Source organism: Ursus maritimus, unplaced genomic scaffold (genome assembly GCF_017311325.1).
Source record: "Ursus maritimus isolate PB19 unplaced genomic scaffold, ASM1731132v1 scaffold_9, whole genome shotgun sequence".
In the NCBI taxonomy this organism is placed as follows: Eukaryota; Metazoa; Chordata; class Mammalia; order Carnivora; family Ursidae; genus Ursus; species Ursus maritimus.
Genome location: NW_024427107.1, coordinates 824,559 through 849,683, shown reverse-complemented (window position 1 = coordinate 849,683; position 25,125 = coordinate 824,559). Strand labels below are relative to the sequence as shown.

The window sequence follows — 25,125 nt, the reverse complement described above, 5'->3', positions numbered from 1 at the left end:
CTTCCATTTGCTGCGCTCCGCAGCCCCTGCGGCCTGGACGCTCCAGCCGCGAGGCGGAGCCTTGACCCCCAAGGCCTTCGCCCCCAATGCGAAGGGACAAATCGGGCCCCGAATTCCCGGAAACGCGCGAAGCAGCCCCCCAGGGCGCCCTCCCCGCCGCCCCGCAGGCGGACCAGGGTCCCCAGGACGGGAGCTGTGGCTGGAGAACGTCCCCAGGCTCTGTCCTCAGCGCCGAAGCCGCCCTCCCCCAGCTTGAGCTCCTCTGACGATGGGAACCGGCCCGGGACGCGCGCGCCGCAGCCAAGTCCCGGTTTTGATTTCACTGCCTGCTGCGAGAGTGAAGAGGCTCCAAACCCGACAAACAGGAAGGAGAGAAGGAGCCGGAGTGCGGGCAGAGGGAGGGTCATTCCCAGCAGAGGCGCAGGGGCCGGGCCGGGGGGCGGGGAGGAAGCAGCGCCCCTTCCCCTCCCGCGCGGGCCGGAGGTGCGGGGACGGGGGCCGCGGGGAGGTTCGGGGGCGGCTCCCGGGCCGGGCCGGGTGCTCGGGGCGGGGCGGGGGCTCCCTGGACGCTGCCACCCGCAGCCCCCCTCCCCGCGGCCCCGGGGCGCCCCCGCGGTTCTGGAGCCGGGGCGGGGCGTGCGCGTCAGCTCGGGCTAGAAAAGGCGGCGGGGCCGGCCCAGCGAGGTGACAGCCGCGCTCGGACGAGGAGCCCGGCCTGACGCCGCCATGAGCGCCGCGCTCTTTAGCCTGGACGGCCCGGCGCGCGGCGCGCCCTGGTCGGCAGAGCCCGCACCCTTTTACGAGCCGGGCCGGGTGGGCAAGCCGGGCCGCGGGAGCGAGGCGGGGAGCCTGTCCGAGCCAGGCGCCGCTGCCCCTGCCATGTACGACGACGAGAGCGCCATCGACTTCAGCGCCTACATCGACTCCATGGCCGCCGTGCCCACCCTGGAGCTGTGCCACGACGAGCTCTTCGCCGACCTCTTCAACAGCAACCACAAGGCTGGCGCGGCAGGCGCCGGTGCGGGCGCCCTGGAGCTGCTGCCCGGCGGCCTCGCGCGTGCCCACGGCCCGGGCACAGCCGGCCCGCGTCCGCTCAAGCGCGAGCCCGATTGGGGAGACGGCGACGCGCCCGGCTCGCTGCTGCCTGCGCAGGTGGCCGCGTGCGCGCAGACCGTGGTGAGCCTGGCGGCGACCGCACAGCCCACACCACCCACGTCGCCCGAGCCGCCGCGCTGCAGCCCCGGGCCGAGCCCTGCTCCTGGCCCGGCCCGGGAGAAGAGTGCGGGGAAGAGGGGCCCGGACCGCGGCAGCCCGGAGTACCGGCAGCGGCGCGAGCGCAACAACATTGCGGTGCGCAAGAGCCGCGACAAGGCCAAGCGGCGCAACCAGGAGATGCAGCAGAAGCTGGTGGAGCTGTCGGCCGAAAACGAGAAGCTGCACCAGCGTGTGGAGCAGCTTACGCGGGACCTGGCCGGCCTCCGGCAGTTCTTCAAACAGCTGCCCAGCCCGCCCTTCCTGCCGGCCGCCGGGGCCGCCGACTGCCGATAACGCGCGCCCGGGGGGCGGGAGAGACTCACCAACGACCGATACCTCAGACCCGACCGGCCGGGGAGCGGAGCGCGCCCCGCCCGGACGCCGCGAGAGCCGCTAGGCGCCGGCTGCAGTTTCTTTGGGACGCGCGAAGGAAGGAACCTACAGCCTGGACTTAACACCACTGAACTTCGAGAGAAGCTATACATGTTTATTTTCCCTTAAATTATTTTTATAATGGTAGCTTTTCTACATCTTACTCCTATCGATGCAGCTAAGGTACATTTGTAAGAAAAAAGACTTTCCAGACAAACCCTTTGTATTGTAGATAAGAGGAAAGGACTGAGCATGCTCACTTTTTTATATTAATTTTTACAGTATTTGTAAGAATAAAGCAGCATTTAAAACCACCCCGATTCCTGTATTCACGGTGACTCCTGAACGCTGGTAACCCCAGAACCTCGCCGGGGAGGGCACATTCCAGTGCCAGACACGCAGCAAGGCCCCGGGGAGGCGGCGGGACCCAGGTGTGTGTCCATGAGGGAGAACCAAGTTCCTTAAAAGAGGGGGTCTGCTTTGCTTTTGAAACCAGCCATGGCGTACCTCCAAATGTTGTATACTTGCCTAAGATCGGCGAAGCGCGGCTAAGCTCATGTCCGGCTAGCAGCTTTCTGGTGGAAGGTGCTCCCAAAGAAGGAGCCGGGCCTGGAGAAGGGGCCGGCTGGCCTCCCGGCCCTGCAGCGGCTTTACGGGGTCTGTGAAGAAGAGCTGAGAGGCTGCGCGAGGGGTGAGGGGGTAGTGGAGGGCTCCGATTATCCGAGAAACGTCTGACTCATCTTTGGCTTTCATGGGACTTTGCTTTCACTTTCTTCAGTCTTACGTACTGCTTCGAATACATTTTTCAAGTGGGGATAAACAAGAAACAGCCCTGTAGTAGACGCAAAGGACGGTCAAAACTACTCAAAACTGACTATCTTGACAGTCACTGTAACGTTTCAAAGGTTAATCAGGACACATAAAGCCGTTTGCCTCTCTCCCAGCCCAAGTGGGTACTAGGCGCCCTTTCTTGCTCTGCGCTGCTAGAGCATATTATGTAATTAACCGTGGCCTGCCATGATTATATTTTTAGAAGGAAGGAGACAAAAATCTTTATTGTCTAAAGATAATTTATTCATCATTTTATGTTAATTTAAATCTCTGCCAACAAAGCAAGATAACCAACCACTTCTCTTGAGTCTGTAATCGTGGCTCTCTGTGCACAGTACCCAGCAGGATTACACAGGCCTATCTACAGTGAGCCATCAATACCTCTGTGCAGTATAGCAATAATCACACCAGGTAACTTATCTATACTTTACGGGTAACAGTTTTACCTCTGACACAGTTCCCCAGAACATTTTCCCAAAATGCTTAAGTTGGACACATATTGTGCAGTAGAACAGTAATACTACAACTTAGGACACATGTTTCAGCTTTGCAGGGTACTCTTTGGGACAGTGTTAAATAACTAAACTACCAAGAAAGGCATGTTGAATGGTAAAATTAAACTTAAAAATTACAAGTGAACAAAATTTTTTTCTTGCTGTTTTAATATTATTGCCTAAGATGAAATACAAAATGAAGACCTTAGGCTTACTTAAGTTTTAATAACGTTCCTAAATTTGCAAAAAGGTAAAAATAGAACTAGAAAAAAGTATTTTGATGTTTAGTTTACAAAATCATCTTACTAACATTTGCCCCAGAAAAATCTAAGTTCCATTTCAAGATCATACAATACATTTGCTCTGCCCAGAGTTAACAAATAACTACCCCGAGCCACCACCACCTCCACCACCATTGTGACTGCATCGCAAAGTTCACAGATCCTATGGCAACCGGCATTGTTCGGAAGAGGCTCTTCCTGCACTCAGCAGCTCAATTTCCTCCAATCCAACGCAGCTAGCTGGGTGGGTGGTTACAGACTGGACAAAACAATTCAACAACCCCACCTCCTTTCCGAGGACACTCTTCACTTCATAACTCTGCAGTGATAGAAGGCATGCTGGTTAAAGCAAATAGAGTTAGCCCCGGACCTTCTGTTCCCAACACAGAACACCAAAGAGCAGAGCAGAAGGTCCTTGCCTCAGTCTGTAACCTTCTACTTTTCAAATGGTAAGAGCAACACGGGTAAGGAGGGAAAAAATTAAGCGCTTGATAAAAGCTCTATTTATTATGGCAAATGAAGGAACTCCTTTTTTCTGCTGTCTGTTAGTGGATGCAAAAAGCATGTCCCAGCTGGCTGTCCTATGAGAGGAACTGGGGACGGACATACAGAGGGACATGTCCTGTTCTCTAGCAGAAAGGCTGGGGGCTGGGCATGCATCATGCTTGCAGCTGTCTCCCACTTCCTTTGGGACACTTCCCCAATCTAGCAACACTTCTGGTCAAAGGATTTCCTGGTACTTTGCCCCAAACTTCCCTCCTCAATAGGATCCCATTTCTTCTAGAGTAACACTGAGCCAAAAATGTCTATGTTGTAAAAAGCTTTTCCTTCACACTGTTTGATGAGTATTTTATGGTGATTGGTTAATCTTGAGCAGGTTTTATCTCTAGATGAGAACTCAGGGCACTGGACAGCAGGGGTACCAGATGACTAGGCTAGGAAGGTATGGCAGGGCCTTGGTGGTCTCAAACCTCAGAACATTTTCTTCCTGGGGTGGGGATGGGGCTGAAAATAAAGAGCAGCTCAAAAGCATTGGGATAAATCAAATCTGTGGCCTTACCAGAGACAGAAGCCCTAGAGGGTAATGTGTTCTTTCAGAGACTCCTTTGCTGCCACTTGCAGAGTACTAACTGGGGTATCTCACTCCTCTGTGCAAGACGCTTAACACATCTCTACAGTAGCTTGGTTCAGTATGTTTTAGCTCACACGTTCCATCATTAATGTGTCTTGGCAAAGGAGATTGAGGCTGGAGGGCTCCAACAACGTAGCCAAAGTTATCTCTTTAGCTCCTTGGTGCCCTCCGATCAAAGGTGGGCACCTCACTGCCGTCACCCTGGATCCTGGGCTGGGCTCAGCGACTGCTTCTTAAGAAGAGTGTGGTGGAAGGGACATTGAGTGGTGTCCCCGGCTTACTCAGGAAGGTGCCCAACCTCTGCCTACCTCTCTCGGGATCCAGACACACGCCCTGAGGGAATCCAGACTGTGTGGCATCTGGCCAGAGCCCAGGAAGGTCCCAGGCAACAGGAGTACAACAGCCGGCCAGGGACTGAAGGGCATTCTGTGACAACAGCCCAGCCTTTGGGGTACCAGCTGATGTCCTGTGGAGCAGAGATGAGTTGTTCTGGAAGAGCCCTATCCAAATTGCTGGTCTATGTGCAGAGTAAGTGTGAAGGCCACTAAGCTTTGAGATAGTTTGTTCTGAAGCAATACATATCAGGTTCAATCTGGGATGTGAGCAGTGCTCTAACGCCAAACCACTGTGATCATTTTGCTTTCCTGTCTTTTAAGTCAGGCATGGTGTGAAACACCTAGTGTATTCAATATGGTTTGTAGAGTTTAGGCTTCTTTAGTAAAAAAATTAGAGTAAGGTCAACAGAGGGATGGGGGAGTAGGAGTTGTAATCAAGACAGGTGAAGAGATGGAACTAAAGTCTCTGACCGGACAACCATGGCTGAGGCCTTCCTCCGCTTAGTTCATCTGTGACACTGATGTCAGGTTCATGGCCCACTGCCTTGGTCATTCATCAAGGGCTTGCTATGAACCATGAAGAGACGGCAGAAAACCAGACAGCCACAGGGGTGCTGGTGCAGAAGGAGCGCACAGGGCCATGCAGAGGGAGCGGTTGTTGTCCAGGTCTGGGAGGACTGAGGTAGGCCAGCTGGATACTCCTTTGCTGTCTCTTCCCACTTTAACTAGCCTTGTACCTTTGTGTCTGGGGAAGTAGAAGGCCCAGGCACTCCTATAGTCACTTGGGGTAAAAGTACAGAATTCTAACTTGAAAAAAATAAGTCAGCAACAGATCATTTCTTTTTACAATGTCAGGTTTTGCAGCTATAGTTTATAATAAGTATATCATAGTCAATAATAACTACATTACTTATAAATGGAGATCAAATGATAAATGTATTTTGGGGGGAATTAGTTTGGAGAGATTAAACAAACAATCACACCAGCAAATGCAAACACACTGTTCATATGAATGTAATGAATGTGCATATGTGTAAAACACGTCTCTATTTTTGAAAAGCACACACTATTTTCCTTCAACTTTTCTTTTTCTGAAAGTAAGGAAACCAACTCAAATTTCATATTGCTATAATGTGACCTTTGAGAACTGACATGTACAACGGCAGCAAACTCCATTGTTTTCACATTTGTAGCTTGAACACATTAAAGTTGAGGCTTAAAACTTAACACTCATGCGTCCTAGCCAGAAACAGTACATCTGTTCCTGGGAATAGAGTTCTCGTGGAAAGCCTCATTTGATTCTTTGGATTTTGGCCAATGTGCATTCTCATCCCGAAAACTGACAGAATCCATACTGGAAAACTCATGCTCACGTCTACACAGAGGTCCTTCTTGTACCCATCTTCTATCAGCTTCTTGCAGGTCATCCGATCCGTACATCTGTAAAGCCCTAACTACCCACTGTGAGTAAAGCTGGAGGACAGGGGATGAGCTTCTGGCCCTCCAGGCTTGCAATTTACCCTAATTCGACGGGTGTCAGCTCCGATAACACAGCACCCAGAAAGGTGGTACCTGAGGCCGTTGCCACCCTGTGCCCCTCACCCACAGGCACACACTCAGGCACCCTCACGTACACATGAGCACACACAGGTGTATACACACACTCAAGCACACCCATGGGCAAACCCGTCTACACTAAGATACACACACACACACACACACACACAGAGGGTTGTACACACGCCCTCTTAAGCACTTTATAAATAGGGTTTTGCCTACAGGCACTCCGTAGTTAAGAAGTGTAATGTGCAAGAGGTACAAGTCAGCCTCAGTCAGAAGGAAATCAAATGTAGAGGCAGGATTTCTGCCAGGGCCTCCTCCTGGTCTCTGGGTCCCCACAGGGAGGTAGGGTAGTCAAGGGCAGCCCACGGCTGGAAGCTTCCTAGAAGAAGCACCAGGCTGCTCTCCTGGGGAGCCTGCGAGAAACCAGTGGGAGATCAGGCCTGAGTCTGGTAGGACCCAGCCAAGGCCACCTGAGGAACTTCAGGGCAGACAGAGCACCTCTGTGCTGTGTGGGACTCCAGGGAGCTATGCACCATCCCAAGTGCTGTTGGGTTTTGTTTGTTTAGGTTGTGGGTTTTGGTTCATTTCCTATGTGTTCTCCTTAAGCAGGAGTTTTCCCCAACACTTCCCCAACCTTTTCCATGGAAATATCTTCCCTGATAACTTGGATCTGCCATCTGGAGCACTTGTTTAAAGCCCCCTCCAATTCATAAGCCTTACCCAACATCATGCCCTTCTTTCTTCCTCCTCCCCTACCTCAAAGACTGAGAGATGAGGGGATAAGGGATCAGCCAACAGATACCACTGTCTTGTCACACATTAAACATATAAACTTCAGGAAGAATAGAAACGTATGCACAAGGATCCCTGTCACCTCCCCCCACTCTGTTAGGTGGTCACTTGTGGGGATAACAATGCACCCAACAAAGACTGTGACTGTAAGCCCTGCACTCTTGTTTCTTCAGTGGTAAAATGTGGATTCTGCTCCACTGAGATACTGGAGAGATTAAATAAGGCAACATGTGAGAAAAGTGGTGAGCACAGTTCTTAGTCCATTAGAGTCATTTACTTACATTTTACTTGTAAACAATCAGGGAATACTAGCTCATAAATCCTCCTACGGCCTGGTCTACACATCAGTCCCTACATGTGAAACAGCCCTTTAGATAAAGGTCTGGGGCTGGGCTGGGGGTGTCATGGAGTTGCTTTAGGAAACTATGCCCAGGCTGGTGGGCTTTATTCCAGGGAGGCAGCCAGAAACTCTTTTTAGAGCTCCACAGACAGCTCCACCCTGAAATCGGGGTTGGAAACCATAATCAGACCAGTGATCCTCAAGGATCCTATTCATGGCTTTACCCATGTTCCGATTTAATCCAAACTTTGAGAGCCATGGTTTTGAGGAATGAATGCAAATGGCTGTTCTGCCTCCTCATACTGCCAGCCCCTCCCAGGGGGCAAAGGCTGGCAGCCACCGGAGACAGAAGCCCCTCACGCTCCACAGGATGGATAAATTCAGCCTTGTATTCTGACTGGAATCGGAGCTGAAATTTGACCATAGGACCCCTATCAGAAAGTTCTGTAGATGATCAGCCCCCTTCTCACCACAACCTCCCCAGCTGGCCCAACTCTGCTACTTGGATGTGGACCCTAACGCTGGCCATGGATAACTTTTGTGACCTGGGGGCTGTGCCCTGGCATCACCCCAGTGGTCAGTCATCCCCAGTGCTCTTCTCTGGGGTTCAGTGATTCCTAAAGCCACTTGTGGTGCTTTTAAATGGTTTTGACAAGGCAAAGTTGGCGTCTCAAGGAGAGACCTCTCTTGTTTATGAGGGCCAAATTTCACAAGGAAGAAACTGTCTCTAGATCATAAGTTATATATATTTAGGTGGTGGTTTTCTTGGAGGAACACACCACTTTACTAAGCCTCACACCATGGTAACTCTCAGGGAAGGCAAAACAGTTCTGAGAAATAATGGTCAAGTTTCCAGTTACTCAGATTCTGAAATACTCAGCAATTAAAAAACACAGAGTGTGTGTCTCAGATATTTCTGTTCTATTAACATGAATCACGGCAGTCGGACTTGAAATGTCACCGGTCTAACTATAATCAAAGCCAGGGGGGCATATTCATGTATCTACTGCAAGGTTGGTCAGGAAATCACCTCAGTTCCAAGAAGGAAAGGATCTCATGAACAGACACAGGTATTTGTCAGGGAATGACAGCAGTAAGACTTATCCATGTCTTGGTATAGTCTAAACACTTAGCACGCACACAATGATATTGTGGCACTTTGTTGTAATTGCAAGTACCTGGGACAGGGACCTTCACCTGGAGATGATCCACTGACTCGGGGCTTAAGAACACAGGGGTGCACACCTGGGCTGCATGTCCCTGGACTTACCCCATCCTCGCAGGCAGCAAACCTCAGGAGTGAAGAAATACTGGTCTGGGACAGCTGCAATAACAGTGGGGCAGGCTGATTAAACTCCCAGGACTGGGGCAAGTGCCCACGCCCACGCCCACGCGTGGAGATGGATGTTCAACCTAAACAACCTTCATCTCTGTAGCAGCTTTCACCTCAGAGCCACAGATGTGGAAAGACTGCTTTCCTGGGGGGGTGTCCGTCCCCTCCCCTCCCCAGGGAAGGAACAACAGATGCTGCCCCCTTGGCTAGTGCGGGAGCAACTCCATGAGGTGAAGTTGGATGCACATGGGCTCCCGCACCGCTCCTACCTTGACCCTCACTGTGCACTGGGGTCGAGAGGGACAGTCCAGGAACACCTGCAGGTGCCTTCTGAGAAGAGGAGAGGTGACCACACGGGAGCAGTCCCCACAGGAAAAGGTGCCTCTGTTGTTTGGAAACACACAGGGAAGGTAAGACTTGAAAAAGGCACAAATCAGAAGAGTCCAGCAGTAGACAGGCATTTTTTTTCTAAACTCGAGTGTTCGCTGATATAGAAAAGGGAGATTTACTCTCAGAAACCAAGTTCCTGAAATAGGCCTGAAGAAGCTCAGCCTGTTCTGAGGGATCAGCGTCAGCTTCCGGCTAACGGCTACAGGGGCAACTGACGCCCCAGGGGGCGGAAGGGACACTCAACCAGGGAAGCCTCATTCAGGCTGGGCAGAGAGGATGACAGCAAACATCCCATGAAGCGAAGTGGAGGCCCTGTGCTCAGTAAGGGGAAGTCAGGGCTTCCCAGCTGCCTGAACAGGAAAACGTACTTCTAATCACCAGTAGCTACGCTCCTTACGGCTACCAAGTAAACCCGTGATACAATCTCTTATTGTCTCTAAAACAATCCAGTGATGACTTGTTTATACATAAGACCACCAACCCAGGAGGCATCAAGAAAACACTTGTTCTTTAGTTATTAAGAAGCAGAAAAGTAATGAGCATGCCCCTTTCTGACTGTCGGGTGACAAAGTTACCCTGGGAGGCTGGGGAACTGGCTCAGAACTACATTGATAACCAGCCCCAGCTCCCAGAGCACAAGGGAGGATATACTCTGGTCAGGGAAGGACTGTCTGTTTATGTAGCTGTTCGCTGGTCCCTGGAAAAGTCTGCACCCCTGCAAAAGACAAGCTGTACAGTTACCAAGTTTGTCTTATTCATTCAGGTTTGCTCTGAGTTTTTCTTTTTTCTCCTAGCTGATAATAAAGGAGCTGAGTACAAAACCTGCCTCTTTTCTCATTTAAGACAGGAGCAACTGAAAGGACCAGCAAAAGTCCATGTTAAGAAGTAAGCACATCTAAGTGCCATGGCCTCCCACCTGCCAGTCGAAGAACTTGCTTTCCCAGTGGGAGCTCATGCCTGGACCTTAGCACGGGAAGCTGTCCCGAGACAGTGCGGCAGTGGAACCCCTAGGACTGGCTGTGGCCGCCCTGGGGTCTTTCAGGCCAGCTCCTACACCCTTACCTGTCTCCTGGGCTCTGTTCCAATCTCTCGTTGCCACACAGGTCACAAGTGGGCCATGAGAAAGCAGTGCTGCCATCCACACCAACCACAGTGCCTAGGCCCAATAGAAAGCAAAAGCTGGAGTCCCAGAGGCAGTGTCTTCCCTCCCAACTTCTCTTTGCCCCTTAAGACATAGATGGTAACAAGAGATTCCTTAGACTATTTTTCTCACTTATGAGTTCATATAAATGTTCCCAAGCTTTTTATAATTTCCACGTACTGCACAAACAAAACTACAATAAAAAGTTTTAAAATTTGCCCACATTACTACCCAACCAAGTATCTCCATTCTGCCTCGTCTTTTTAGTCTCTTTTTCCAGATGCATGCATACTGAAATCATCATAAGCAAATTGTCAGGGCAATGTCTCATTCTACTTTGTAGGTTGCTGTAGGGCTGTTGTAGGGACTGTCTTATCGATATTCCATTCAGGTGATGTGTCACAGTTCCCTCCACATTGGACATACAGGTCTGGGGCAGCGGACAGCCTTCCACATAAGGCCTTTCCTGTACTGATACACCTCCCTTAGGACAGATTCCTGGAAGCAGAATCACTCTGCCAAGAATATGAGTACTGGAGATACAGAAACACCCTTTTAGAAAGTGTTTCCCCAAGGACTTTCTGATTCACACTTTCACCATCCATTTACAGAGTGCTAGCCTCACTGAGTTGTATCCTAGCATCACCTCAGTATTTGCCTCCTTAATAGGTATAATGAAATTCCTTATTTTAGTTTCTACTTCTTTGATAAGGAAAGAGAAATACACAAAAAATATAACGATGAATGCTACAGCCCCTACTCTTGTGAACTCCATAGTGTGGTCGAGATGAACAAATAATGAGAAAAACAGCATGAATATGGGAGAAAATATTCACAAAAAACACATCTGATAACCGACTGTTATCCAAAATATACAAAGAACTCTTAAAACTCACAACACAAACAACCCAATTAAAAGATGGGCCTAAGACCTTCATAGACGCCTCAGCAAAGGTGCTATACAGATGGCAAATAAGCATATGAAAGATGTCGAACATCATGTGATTAGGGAAATGCAAATTAAAACAAGAACACCAGAAAAATTCAAACAACGCAACTAAAAATGGGCAGCGGACCTGAATAGACGTTTTTCCAAAGAAGACATTTGGATGGCCAACAGACACATGAACAGATGCTCAACATCACTCAGCATCAGGGAAACACAGATCACAATCACAGTGAGATATCACCTCCCCGGTCAGGATGGCTAAAATCAAAAAGATGAGAGAAAACAAGTGTTGGTGAGGATGTGGAAAAAAGGAACCCTAGTGCATTGTTGGTGGGGATGTAAATTGGTGCAGCCACTGTGGAAAACAGTATGGAGGCTCCTCAAAAAGTTAAAAATACAGCTTCCATGTGATCTAGTAATTCCCTTACTAGATATTTACCCAAAGAAAACAAAAACACTAATTTGAAAAGATATACCCACCCCAGTGTTTATAGCAACATTATTTACAATAGCTAAATTATGTTAAGAGCCCAAGTGTCCATGCATAGAGGAATGGATAAAAAAGATGTGGTATGTATATATACAATGAAATATTATTCAGCCAAAAAAAAAAGAATGCGATCTTGCCGTTTGCAACAAAATGGATGGGCCTAGAGGGTTTTATGCTAAGTGAAATAAGTCAGAGAAAGACAAATACTATATGATTTCACTCATATGTGGAATCTAAAAAACAAAACAAATAAACAAAAAGCAGAAACAAACCATAAATACAGAGAACAAAGTGGTAATTGCCAGAGGAGGAAGGACTGGGGGGATATACGCTTCCAGTTATGGAATGAATGTAATGAGGATGAAGCTACAAAATAGAGAATATAGTCAGTGGAACTGTAGAGCTGTATGATGACAGATGGTAGCTACATTTGCAGTGAGCATAACATAATGAATAAAGTTGTCAAATCATTATGTTGTACACCTGAAACTCATGTAACATTGTGAGTCAACTACAATAAGTAAAAAAACAAACAAAAAACAAAAACAAAAACAAAAAAACCACCCAACAACGAGACAACACTCCATACCTATTAGAATGGCCAAAATCCAGAACACTGGTAAGAATGTGGAGCAACAGGAACTCTCATTCCTGGTTGGTAGGAATGCAAAATGGTATAGCTACTTTGGAAGACATTTTGGCAGTTTCTTATAAAACTAAACATAGTCATACCATATGATCCAGCAATTGCACTTGGTGGTATTTATCCAAAGGAGCTGAAAACTTATGTCCACACAAACACCTGTATAAAGCTGTTTATAGCAGCTTTATTCTTAATTGCCACAACTTGGAAGCAACCAAGCTGTCTTTTAGTAGATGAATGGATAAATAAACTGTGGTACTTCCAGACAATGGAATATTATTCAGCACCGAAAAGAAATGAGCTACCAAACCATGAAAAGACGTGGAAAGAACTTAACGCACATTGCTTAGTGAAAGAAGCCACTTTGAAAAAGCTATATACTGCATGATTCCACCTATACGACGTTCTGGAAAAAGCAAAACTATAAAGACAGAAAAAAAAAAAAAAGATACGGACAGTAAAAAGATCGGTGGTTGAGGTGTTAAGGGGGACAGAGGGATGAATAGGTGAAGCAGAGGACTTTTAGGTCAGTGAAACCATTCTGTATGATACCATAATGATGGATACATGTCAGACATTTGTCTAAACCCATAGAATGTACAACACCAAGAGTGAACTCTAATGTAAACTCTGGACTTTGGGTGATTATTATGTGATAATGTAGGCTCATCAACTATAACAAATGTACCACCCAGGTGGGGGATGTTGATAGTGGGGGATGGAGTACATGTGTAGGGTATGGGGAATCTCTGTACCTCCTGCTCAACTTTCCTGTAAACTTAAAACTGCTCTAAAAATAGTCTATTAAAAATTATCATGAAATAAATGCTAAATTGAGAAATGGAAAAGGCCCCTGGAAGTAGAGAAGAGAGGCTCTCTATGCTACTTGAGGTCAGGGAAGGTTTCCCCAAAGAAGAGACATGAAGTGGGGCTGCAGGTGGGGTGGGGGGGCACAGGCTGACCCTGCACCCTGAGGCAGGGCTGGAGGCCAAAGGGGCATGAAGGAAAGTAGGTGACATGGCTGTGAGGTTAGGAGACCCAAGTCATCCAGGATTTTGCTGGGGATTGTAGACTTGGAAGACATGAGAAGCCAGTGAAGAATTTTAAACAGGAGATTGAGATAGTCTACTTTGTTGAAATGTGAAGCATTATAGATATCATCTAGATATGCTGGCAAATCACAGACCATTCCTGTTGAAAAGTGGTTAAACTAGACATTTGAAAAGAAGTAAGATGTGACCTAAGTTTCCAGAAAAATAGAAGAATCATCCTTCCCACTCCTGGAGCAAAAATTTCATTCCCCACTAGAACAAGCATTGGGAAAAAATTTATCTGTAGAGGCTAAAACAATTGTTAGAACAAAGTAGGCTTGATTTACTAAAATGCATTCGTGCAATGCCCACTTGAATGACTTTTTAAAAATGAAAATAATAGATCTTGATTTTGAAAAGGCTGTCCCAGCTAATTTCATTGTCCTTGCAAATCTAATCAAGACTGAGTCAAAGGGATGAAAAGCAAAGTCAGTAATGGGTTATAATACAGCCGGAAAGGAGTGTTGACCAATTCACAATAGGCAGAGGCATAAGTAGGGCCAAGCAGGATGCGCGACTCCCATTCCATGGGCGTGTGTGCCCAGCAGTACTTAGTAAGTGTCTGCTACATGAATTAATAAAAAGAAGACTCCTACCAACTGAAGTTCCTTTCTTTTTTTTAAAAAAAAGATTTTTATTATTTATTTGACAGAGAGAGACAGCGAGAGAGGGAACACAAGGTGGGAGAGGGAGAAGCAGGCTTCCCGCCGAGCAGGGAGCCCAATGTGAAGCTCAATCCCAGGACTCTGGAATCATGACCTGAGATGCTTAAAGACTGAGCCACCCAGGCGCCCCTAAATTCCTTTTTATCCCAAGGTATCTTTGGGTGTTAACTGCATTTACAATTAGATGGGATTAAGCAATTTCCTTCTAGTAGGGAACAAGACGCAGTTGAAGAAATTTATTTCATCTGGGGTCTACACACCACTGGAAATACCTTCTGGTAACTCTAACTAAATTTCAAGGGAAGACTGGGAAGTGTACTATTGAACTTTTAGTATCTAGAACATTCATTTATATGATCGTCAGAAGGAAAAAAAAAAGTAAGAGTTTGAAGGTTCTGACACCACACATCATTTGGCTGCAATCTGCTATTAAAAGCTTTTACTTTCCTTATCTTATTTACAGAAATCTCTTATAACTAGGCTTGGGAAAGGTATATCACATATTTATTAAAACACCTTTTTAAAAAGGTTCTTTCAAACGCTCCTTCCTGGGAAGTGCAGGGACTCCTTTCTAGTAGGGCACATAGCAGCTTCATGCTCTGGTATTTTCTTCAGTGACTTTTAACTCTCCGCCACACCCTCCTCTCCAACCTTTTTGTTCTGACAGAAAGAAGTTGGGGCTCAGAAGTGTTTCCTTCTAGTTAGAGGCCAAAGCCTGGTTTGAAGACAGGACTTGGCCACGCCTTCCCAGGGAGACAGTACAAATGTGCACTTGCTGAGTTCGTGCCCACGCGGTGAGCAAGACCACCACCCACTAACAAGGGGTATATTAAGAAGTGGTGAGCAATACAAAGAAATAAAAATCAATGCTGCAAAACTTTGTCATCCTAAAAAAATAAACTGGGAAGAAGTCTTTGCATAGTCTGGATGCTGGTGTTTGGGCAATGAGATGAGAAGGTCTGGCAACCTGAGGGAAGCAGTGAGTACCATCCCCTCACCAAAGCTCTGTTTCCTAGAAGCACTCATGCAGATGGACAGATGTTATTTCTCAGTGAGCGGCTGACTCACAGTACTCTGAGTTTGTTCAAGCCCTGCCTGGGGAAAATGCTCAGTGTTCTGCAAGGTCCACACCACACCAATGCCCAGCTGACTTAGCTGCTGCAGAGAGCTATCCAACTCCCAGCACTGACTTCCTACAGATGATGAAAGAGCCTGCTTGGGGCTATCTTTGGACAAGCCATCACTGGACTTTCTGGGACAGGGACGGGCAGAGTAGGGCAAGGCTGAGTTGCTGAGACAGGGTTGTCTACTACTGTTACTTCACAAAGTAGTGAGGACTCTAGCCCTGCATGACTTTGATGGAGTCAGATGGGGTGAGTCCACAGCTGGTTGGAGAGCAGGGCAGGGAGCCTCTGTACCTCTCTGTCTGTCAGTGGGATCTGGTCAGTGCCCCAGCCTCTGCCTTGTCTGGGGTGTTCCTGCATGGGAGGCTGGGCCAATCTTTGCTATTTTGCAGCTAGGGTTTTGTTTTCTCTTAATCCTTAGTTAACTGGTTCTTATCAGAGGATCTGGCAGCACTGTGATAGCAGTGTTTACATATCCACCTGACCCACCCAGAGGCCTGCAGGACAACTTCAGAGAGAGACCCACAGGGAACTCTACAGTGAAATGGTGACATGCGAAGGAAAATAACATAGGTCAGAAACTGGAGCTACATAAACTAAAGAAAGAGCATTAGAGAAGGAATAAATGAAGGTGAAAGAAAATCTTTTACATTTGTTATTCTAAATTAATCTAAAATATAATAGTTTGTTTAAATAAAAATAACAACAATGTATTCAGTTGACTATACCTTATGGATAAATGAAGTGAATGTCAGCAATGTTCTAAGGAATGGGAGGGAGGAACTGAGAATATCCTTATAAGATACCTGTACTACCCCTGGAGCAGGAGAGTGTTATTTGAAACTGTACTTGATTGGTTGGAAGTGTACTAAAGAATGTTTAAAAAAAGTGTTAATATGCTGAGAGAGAGGAGAAAATAGAATCATAAAATGCTCAGTTAAAACGAGAAAAGGCAGAAAAGGTGGAAGATGAAACAAGAAACAAGACCAATGAATGGAAAACAATTATAAAGATGATAGATATTAATCCAATTATATACGAGTATTGACTTCAAATGTGAATGGTCTAAAAACACAAATGAAGAGAGACTATCAGAGTGGACAAGAAAACAAGAGCTAACTCTATGTTGTCTACAAGAAATCCATTTCAACTGTAAAGACACATAAAGATTAAAAGTAAAGTTATAAAAAAAAGATATACCCTGATAACACTAATAAGAGAAAGTTAAAATAGTTACATTACTTTCAAGCAGAGCAGACTTCAGATCAAGGAAAATTATCAGAGACAGAGAAGGGCATTAAATAATAATAAAGGGGTCAATTTGCCAAGAAGATATAACAATCCTTAATGTGTATGTGCCTAACAACAGAGTGAAAATATGTGAAGCAAAATGATAGCACTTCAAGGAGAAATAAACAAACCCACCATTATATTTTATTTATTATTCTTTGAGACATCAATACCCTTCTATAAATGATAGATCCAAAGGCAGAAAATCATAAAGACATAGTTGAACTAAACAGCACCATCAATCAACTGGATCTAATTGGCATTTATAGAATATGCCACCCAATGACAGCAGAACAAACATTTTTCTCAAGCTCACATGGAGCATCCATCAAGATAGACCACAAAGTGGGGCATAAAATACATTTAAAATTATAGAAATCATACAGAAATCATACTAAGTATGCTCTTAGACCATAATGAAATTAAACAGAAGTCAATAAAGAAAGATAGCTGAAAAACTCCCAGATAATTGGAGATTAAATAATGTACTTCTAAGTAACACATGGGTCAAAGAATAAATATCAAGAGAAATTTTAAAATATTTTGAACTAAATGAAAATAAAAACACATAAAAAATGCTTAGAGAGAAATTTATTCTACTGTATGCATATACTAGAAGATATCTAAGATCAATAATCTAAGTTTTCATCTTAGAAAAAAAGAAAAGAGAAGCAAATTAAAACCAAAGCAAGGAGAATATAAGCAATAACAAAAATTAGAACAGAAATCAATAAAATTAAAAATAAGAATTCAATAGAAATTTAAAAAACCCAAAAGTTGGTCAATAAAAGATCAATAAAAATTGATAAACTTCCAGCTAGGCTAATCAAGAATAAAGAAGAAGAAAAAAATTATTTCTATCAGAAATGAAAGAAGGGCCATCATTACTGATCCCATAGAAGTTGAAAGGACAATAAAAGAATGTCAAGAATGACTCTATGCCCCCAAATTTGCTAAATTATGTGAAATGGACCAATTCCTTCAAATACACAATCTATCAAAACTCACACAAGAAGAAATAGATGATCTGAATAGGCTTACATCTATTATAGAAATGGAGTCAATAATTCATAATCTTCTAAAACAGAAAGCACCAGGCTTCGGAAGTGTTCACTGGTGAATTCTACCAAACATTTAAGGAAGAAATGATACCAATCCTCTACAATCTCTTCAGAAAATATAAGCATAAAGAATACTTCCTAAACTCATTCTATGAGGATGGCATTACCCTAATACAAAACCAGATAAAGACATTACATGAAAAGAAAACTACAGAATAACATCTCTCAAGAACAGAGATGCAAAGTTCTTTACAAAATATTAGCAAATCTAATCCAACTATATATTAAAAAAATGTAACATGACCAGATGTGGGATTTATTCCAGGGATACAAGGCTGGTTCAATATTTAAAAAAAACTCAATTAATGTAATCTATCATATTAATGGACTAAAGAAAAAAACATATGATCATATCAATAGATGTATAAAAATAATTCGACAAAATCCAACATCCAGTCATGATAAAAACTTTCAGCAATCTAGGAACAGAGAAGACTTCCTCAATTTGGTAAAGAACATGTACAAAAACCCACAGGTGGAATAAACCAATAAAGAAGCCTTAGAAAGGGATAAAGAAAGGGGGGGGGTAATCAGAAGGGGGAATGAAGCATGAGAGACTATGGACTCTGAGAAACAAACTGAGGGCTTCAGAGGGGAGGGGGGTGGGGGAATGGGATAGACTGGTGATGGGTAGTAAGGAGGGCACGTATTGCATGGTGCACTGAGTGTTATACGCAACTAATGAATCATTGAACTTTACATCAGAAACCAGGGATGTACTGTATGGTGACTAACATAATATAATAAAAAAAAAAGAAAGAATAAGGCAGATCCAATATAATTTGTATCACAAAAAAATCAAGTTTACATAAGATGATTAATAATACTCTACATTTTCTTTTTAAAAATTTCAATTTCTATGTGACACTTTTGTCATAAAGCTTACACAATAAATGTATAGCAGAAAAAAAAAGAAGCCTTATGTAGGAAACAGTTAATTAAATCTAAATGATTAGGGCGCCTGGGTGGCTCAGTCATTAAGTGTCTGCCTTCGGCTCAGGGTGTGATCCCGGCATTCTGGGATTGAGCCCCACATCAGGTTCTTCTGCTGGGAGCCTGCTTCTTCCTCTCCCACTCCCCCTGCTTGTCTCTCTCTCTCGCTGGCTCTCTCTTTCACTGACTGTCTCTCTCACTGGCTGTCTCTGCATCAAATAAAAAAAATAATAAAATCTTAAAAAAAAAAATCTAAATGATTAATATGAGGGTCCCAGGACAATAGCTGAGAGAAAAGCAACTAGTCAAGAATGATTTGGAGGGAATCATGGGGAATCCCTCCCATAGAGGGAGCTGTAGGAGGGAAATTACAAAGGAACACTCCAATGATTTGTCACTTTTTTTGAGATTTGGGGCGGGGGGGGGGAAGGATGTAGTGAAGACAATGCAAGGAAAATAAAAGTCAATATAAAATTAATGAGAAATCACACAAGAAAGAAAATAGAAGTGTGATATATTAGTTTCCTGTGTTCAGTGAAAAAATATATATATATTCATTTTTATATAATAAAAATACCACTGAAAGTCAAACTGTAGAAAAAGAAAAGAAAATCTGTAGACAAAGTGTTCACTCTTAATTATGGTTATAGAACAGAATATCATCAATCTTACAGATATAAAGTATAGAAACAACTGCAGAAAGGTAGAAAGTGTAAAGTAAAAGAAGTGTAGAAGAGCTAACATGTTTTCTTTAAAAATATGGAATGAAGAGAAACTATCTTTAGCAGAAAGAATGACAAACAAATAAACAAAACCCCTACAGCCAACATCATACTTAATGGTGAGAGAATAGATGCTTTCCCCTTAAGATCAGGAATAGAGCAAGAAATTCCCTCACACTATTTCTATTCACTTTTATACTGAAAGTACTAGCTAATAAAATAAGACAAGAAAAGTAAATAAAAGTACATGAATTAGGAAGAAAGAAAAAACCATCCTTGTTCACAGATGACACTGTTTTCTATGTAGACTCCAAGATTAAAATATAAAAAAAGCTTTTTTTTTTTAATATATAGGAACCGTTTCCCCATATACTTGCAATGAACAAATGGAATTTGAAATTAAAAACACAACACCATTGGGGCGCCTGGGTGGCTAAGTTGGTTAAGTGTCTAACTCTTTGTTCTGGCTCAGGTCATGATCTCAGAGTCCTGAGATCAAACCCCACTTGGGGCTCTGTGCTCAGCGTGGAGTCTGCTTGAGATTCTCTCCCTCTCCTTCTGCCCCTCCTGTTCATGCTCTCTCTCTCTAAAATAAATAAATTAATTAAAAAAAACCCAACACACCATCATTTACATCAACACTAAAACAAGTAAAATACTTAATTGCAAATGTAACAAAGTATGTACAAGATATATACGAAGAAAACTTCTTAAAAACTCTGCTGAAAGAAGTCAAATCTAAATAGATATCCATGTTCAGGAATAGAAAGACTCAATAGTGTTAAGGTATAAATTTTTCCTAAATTCATCTACAGATTCAACACAATCCCAATCAAAATCCCAGCAAGTTATTTTATGGATATCAACAAATTAATTTTAAAGTTTATATGGAAAGAAAAAAGAACGCCTAGAATAGTCAAGACAGTATTGAAAAACACAGTTGGAGGACTGATACTACCCAGATTATTCATAATATCAAAAACAGACATCAACTGATGAATGGATAAACAAAACTTGGTATATCCATGTGATGGACTATTAAGTTACAAAAAGGAACAAAATGCTGATAAATATTATAACCCGGTTGAATTTTGAAAATGTTCTGCTATATGAAGGCAGCCAAAAACAAAAAGAACACATATGATTCTGTTCAAATGAATTGTCCAGAAGAAGGAAATCCATAGAGACATAAAGTGGTTAGATTAGTGGTTGCCACAGGCTGGACAGAGTGGTCAGTGACTGCTAATGGACATGAGGTTTCTTTTTGGGGTGATAAAAATATTCTGGAACTAGTTAGTGGGGATACTTGCACAACTCCATGAATATACTGAAAAACACTGAGCTGTACACATCCTGCTTTCAGCCCAGGTCATGATCCCAGGGTCCTGGGATCGAGTCCCACATCAGGCCCCTTGCTCAGAGGAGAGCCTGCTTCTCCCTCTCCCTCTCCCTGCCTCTCCCCCTGCTTGTGTTCCCTCTCTCTCTGACAAATAAATAAATGAGATCTTTAAAAAAGAATAGAATGCAACTTCATTTTCAAAGCCACTGAGATGTCAAAAGACAAAATATAAAACAGGAGGTAGTGGCACAACATTGTGAATGTACTAAACACCAATGCATTGCTCACTTTAATTTTTTTTTTTTTTTACTTAAGTATAATTAACTCATGTGTTATATTAGCTTCACGTGTACAATATAATGATTCAACAATTCTATATGTTGGGGCACCAGTGCTGTTAGTTTTGTACACATACGAGTCTCAAGCAGACTCAGTCGGTTAAGCATCTTGCCTTTGGCTCAGGTCATGATTTCAGGGTCCTGGGATCGAGCCCCACGTTGGGCTCCCTGCTCAGCAAGGAGTCTGCTTCTCCCTTTCTCTCAGCCCCTCCCCTCACTTTTGCTCGCTCTCTCTCCCACTCTCTCAAATAAATAAAAACCTTCTAAAAACAAAACAAAAAAACAATTCTATGTTACTAAATGCTCATCAAGGTAAGTGTACTCTTCATCCTCTTTATTTATTTCACTCATACCCTACCCTCTTCTCCTCTGGCAACCACCAGTTTGTTCTCTGTATTTAAGTCTGTTTTTTTGGTCTCTTTTTTTCTTTGTTCATTTGCTTTGGTTTTTAAATTCTATGTATGAGTGGAATCATATGCTATCTCATATGCTTTCTCTAATTGACTTATTTGGCTTAACATTCTACCCTCTAGGTTCTTCCCTGTTGCTGCAAATGGCAAGATTTCATTCTTTTTTCTGTCTGAGTAACATTCCACTACATGTAAATACACCACATCTTCTTTATCCATTCATCTATCAGTGGATACTTGGGTTACTTCCATATCTTGGCTATTATAAATAATACTGCAATAAACTTAGGGGGGGGCAGATATCTTTTTGAATTAGTGTTTTTGTTTTCTATGGATAAATACCCCATAGTGGAATTACTGGATCATATAGTAATTCTATTTTTAATTTTTAAAAAAAGATTTATTTATTTCTTTTTAGAGAGAGAGAGAGAGTGAGAGAGCATGAGTGGGGGGAGGGGCAGAGGGAGAGGGAGAAAATCTCAAGCAGAATCCCCACTGAGCAGAGAGCTTGATGCAGGGCTCAATCTCATGACCCCAAGATCATGACCTGTGCCAAAATCAGGAGTCAGACATTTAACCGACTGAGACATCCAATCACCTCTTATTTTTAATTTTTGGGGAATCTCCATACTGTTTTCGACAATGGCTGCACCAATTTCCATTCCCACCAGCAGTGCATGAAGGTTCGTTTTTCTCCACATCCTCACTGACACTTGTTATTTCTTGTATTTTTGATTTTAGCCATTCTGGCATGTATAAGGTGATATTTCACTGTGGTTTTGATTTGCATTTCCCTGATGATTTGTGATGTTGAGCATTTTTTTATGTGTCTTTTGGCCATCTGGTTGTCTTCTTTGGCAAAATGTCTATTAAGGTCCTCTGACCATTTTTTAATTGGATTATTTGGGTTTTTTTGTTGTTGAGTTATGTAAGTTTTTAAATATATTTTGGATATTCACCCCTTATTGGATATGTCATTTGCAAATATCTTCCCCCATTCAGTAGGTTGCCTTTTTATTTTGGTGATGGGTTTTTTTGTTTTTTTTTTTTGTTTTTTTTTTTTGCTATACAAAAGCTTTCTATTTTGGTGTAGTCCCAATAGTTTATTTTTCCTTTTGGTTCCCTTGCCTGAAAAGACATATCTAGAAAAATGCTGCTATGGCCAATGTCAAAGAAATTATTGCCTATGCTTTCTTCTAGGAGTTTTATGGTTCCAGGTCTCACATTTAGGTCTTTAATCCACTTGAATTTATTTTTGTGTATGATGTAAGAAAGTTTTCCCAGCACAATTTGTTAAAGAGTCTTTCTCCACGCCATATGCTTGCCTCCTTTGTCATAGGTTAACTGACCACATAAGCATGAGTTTATGTCTGGGCTAGCTGTTCTGTTCCCTTGATCTATGTGTCTATTTTTGAGCCAGTATTTTGTGCTAGTAGTATGTTTTAATTACTATAGCTTTGTAGTTACCTACAGCTGGGATTGTGATACCTCCAGCTTTGTTCTTCTTTTTTTTTTTTAAGATTTTATTTATTTATTTGACAGAGATAGAGACAGCCAGCGAGAGAGGGAACACAAGCAGGGGTTGTGGGAGAGGAAGAAGCAGGCTCATAGCAGAGGAGCCTGATGTGGGACTCAATCCCATAACGCCGGGATCACGCCCTGAGCCGAAGGCAGATGCTTAACCGCTGTGCTACCCAGGCGCCCCATCCAGCTTTGTTCTTCTTTATCAAGATTGCTTTGGCTATATGGGGTCTTTTGTGGTTCCACACAAATTTTAGGAGAGTTTGTCCTAGTTCTGTGAAAAGTGTTCTTGGTATATAGACAGAGATTACATTAAATCTGTAGATTGCTTTGGGTAGTATGGACATTTTAACAATTTATAAAATGTTTATAATTTAATATTTTGTAAATCCCACTTATAAATTATTTTTTAAAAAATATGAAGTTCTTCAGAAACTAGAAAAATCAGATCTTCTCTTTCTCCATAAGAATCTACACATTCTCCTCTTTTTGCATCTCTGTGGCATTCACTGGCTATGGATAATGGGTTAGGTTTCAGACTCTCCTTTAGAAGCCAAATTCTTCAGGTACATATTTTCTCATAACACGGGTGCTACAGGTGGTGGTGATTCTTATGGTCTTATAATAACAGGGTCCCATAAAGCTTTTTTTAAAAGATTTATTTATTTGAGGGGGGCAGAGCAGAGGGAGAGAATCTTAAGCAGACTCCATGCTGAGCACTGAGCCTGAAGCAGACTCAGTCCCATGACCCATGAGATCACAACCGGAGCCGAAACCAAGAGTCAGATGCTGAACCGACTGAGCCACCCAGGCGCCCCACGGTCCCATGCAGCTTAAGCAGTGTGGGTGGATGGTGGTCCCTCTCAAATGTGGGGCAGAGAACACTGCTGGGAGGCTGCTCCCACACCCTTCTCTCTCTTTTGAGCCCCCGACCAATCCTGGGCTCTGGGAGAGGTAAGGGGTTGGGATGAGAATAGGTGGCAGCCAGTGAAGAGAATGAAGGTGGAAGGGAGGCTTCTGGAGGTGGTGGAGATGTGCAAAGGGCAGCAGGCTGTGGGCAGAGTGACAAGGACAGGTGCATAGTGCACCTGCTGCAGGGCATGTGTCTGCACTGTGCACTGTCCTCACAGCCTGTGCCCAGGGGCCCAGCAGAGGCAACTCTTGGAAACCCCCACAGTCCACTTAGCCTCTGCAGCTTCCAAACAGCCTGTCAGCAACTAATCCAGCTTTGTACCATAGTCTATCTTTGGTGCTGACAGAATTGCTTCATTTAAGACAACAAATTGATCATACAACCTCCTTAGCATGTCTGGGAATAGCAGAACAAGACAGAGCCAGCTCCATCCCAAGAGGGACCTGCCTCCTCCAACACACAAAGCTTTTATAACTGCCCTTGGCACCTCTGTGGGTTTTCCATACGGCCTTCATCTGTCTGGAAGACCTTCACCACTCTGTCTGACAAATCCTAACAGTCCCAAGGCCACCTATCTACTGCCTCACTTGTTCTTGCCCTCAGCCAGCCCTCCTGGTCTGTAGCAGTGGAAGCACTGAGATGTCATCCTTCTCCACCAGTCTGTGAGTGCTCCAAGCCCTCAAAGCCTCATGTGCATTATCTTATTTAATCCTCAACAGTGCTTTAAGGTGGATTCTATTAGCCCTGTGTTACAGATGAGAAAATGGAAGACCCAAATGATAGGTGGCTTGTTAGAGTCTGCTTTCTTCAGGACCGCTAGGTTATACTGCTCATTTCTCACTTCAATCACAATCTTAGTTATGTTTTGGTACTAACACTAAAAGATGTAGCACAGAAAAGAAAATCCAGATGGCCTCAACACAATGAATGAGTGCTCAATCCTACAAGCAGGCAGGGGAATGTGAATTAAAGCAACAACAATGGGATCAGATTTTGCTGTTCATAAAAATTATAAAAAGATTCAGGAATCTAGTAGCAGGCAAGGCTGGAGGAAATAGGCCCTCTTAGAAATTACTTTTGGAGGGGCGTCTGGGTGGCACAGTTGTTAAGCATCTGCCTTTGGCTCAGGGCGTGATCCCGGCGTTCTGGGATTGAGCCCCACATCAGGCTCCTCTGCTAGGAGCCTGCTTCTTCCTCTCCCACTCCCCTGCTTGTGTTCCCTCTCTCGCTGGCTATCTCTCTCTCTGTCAAATAAATAAATAAATAAATAAAATATTTTTTTAAAAAAAGATATTACTTTTGGAAATGAGAATTTTCG

At 43.9% G+C, this 25,125-nt stretch overlaps 2 protein-coding genes across 3 annotated transcripts in view; one reads left to right on the top strand and one right to left on the bottom strand.

Moving 5' to 3' along the window:
• Positions 1 to 668: 668 nt before the first annotated feature.
• On the top strand, positions 669 to 1,693 carry CEBPD (CCAAT enhancer binding protein delta). The gene has a single exon (XM_040626158.1). The coding sequence runs from the start codon at positions 727 to 729 to the stop codon at positions 1,546 to 1,548; it is 822 nt and encodes a 273-aa protein (XP_040482092.1). The 5' UTR covers positions 669 to 726; the 3' UTR covers positions 1,549 to 1,693.
• A 33-nt stretch (positions 1,694 to 1,726) lies between these two features.
• The window catches only part of SPIDR (scaffold protein involved in DNA repair), a 481,232-nt gene continuing 457,833 nt past the window's right edge, over positions 1,727 to 25,125 (bottom strand). The window contains exons 17-21 of one of the 2 annotated variants that reach the window (XM_008706670.2): positions 10,180 to 10,273; positions 8,997 to 9,111; positions 8,665 to 8,718; positions 4,673 to 4,830; positions 3,406 to 3,551 (exon numbers count right to left, since the gene is read on the bottom strand). In XM_008706670.2, the coding sequence (XP_008704892.1) occupies positions 3,539 to 3,551; positions 4,673 to 4,830; positions 8,665 to 8,718; positions 8,997 to 9,111; positions 10,180 to 10,273 (434 nt within the window). In that variant the 3' untranslated portion in view covers positions 3,406 to 3,538. Of the gene's footprint in view, positions 3,552 to 4,672; positions 4,831 to 8,664; positions 8,719 to 8,996; positions 9,112 to 10,179; positions 10,274 to 25,125 lie in introns of both variants that reach the window. The other variant, XM_008706671.2, reaches the window with a different exon arrangement.

What these genes read in the sequence shown, in the direction of transcription:
- CEBPD (XM_040626158.1), top strand. Translation starts at nt 727, where the DNA reads ATGAGCGCCGCGCTCTTTAGCCTGGACGGCCCGGCGCGCGGCGCGCCC.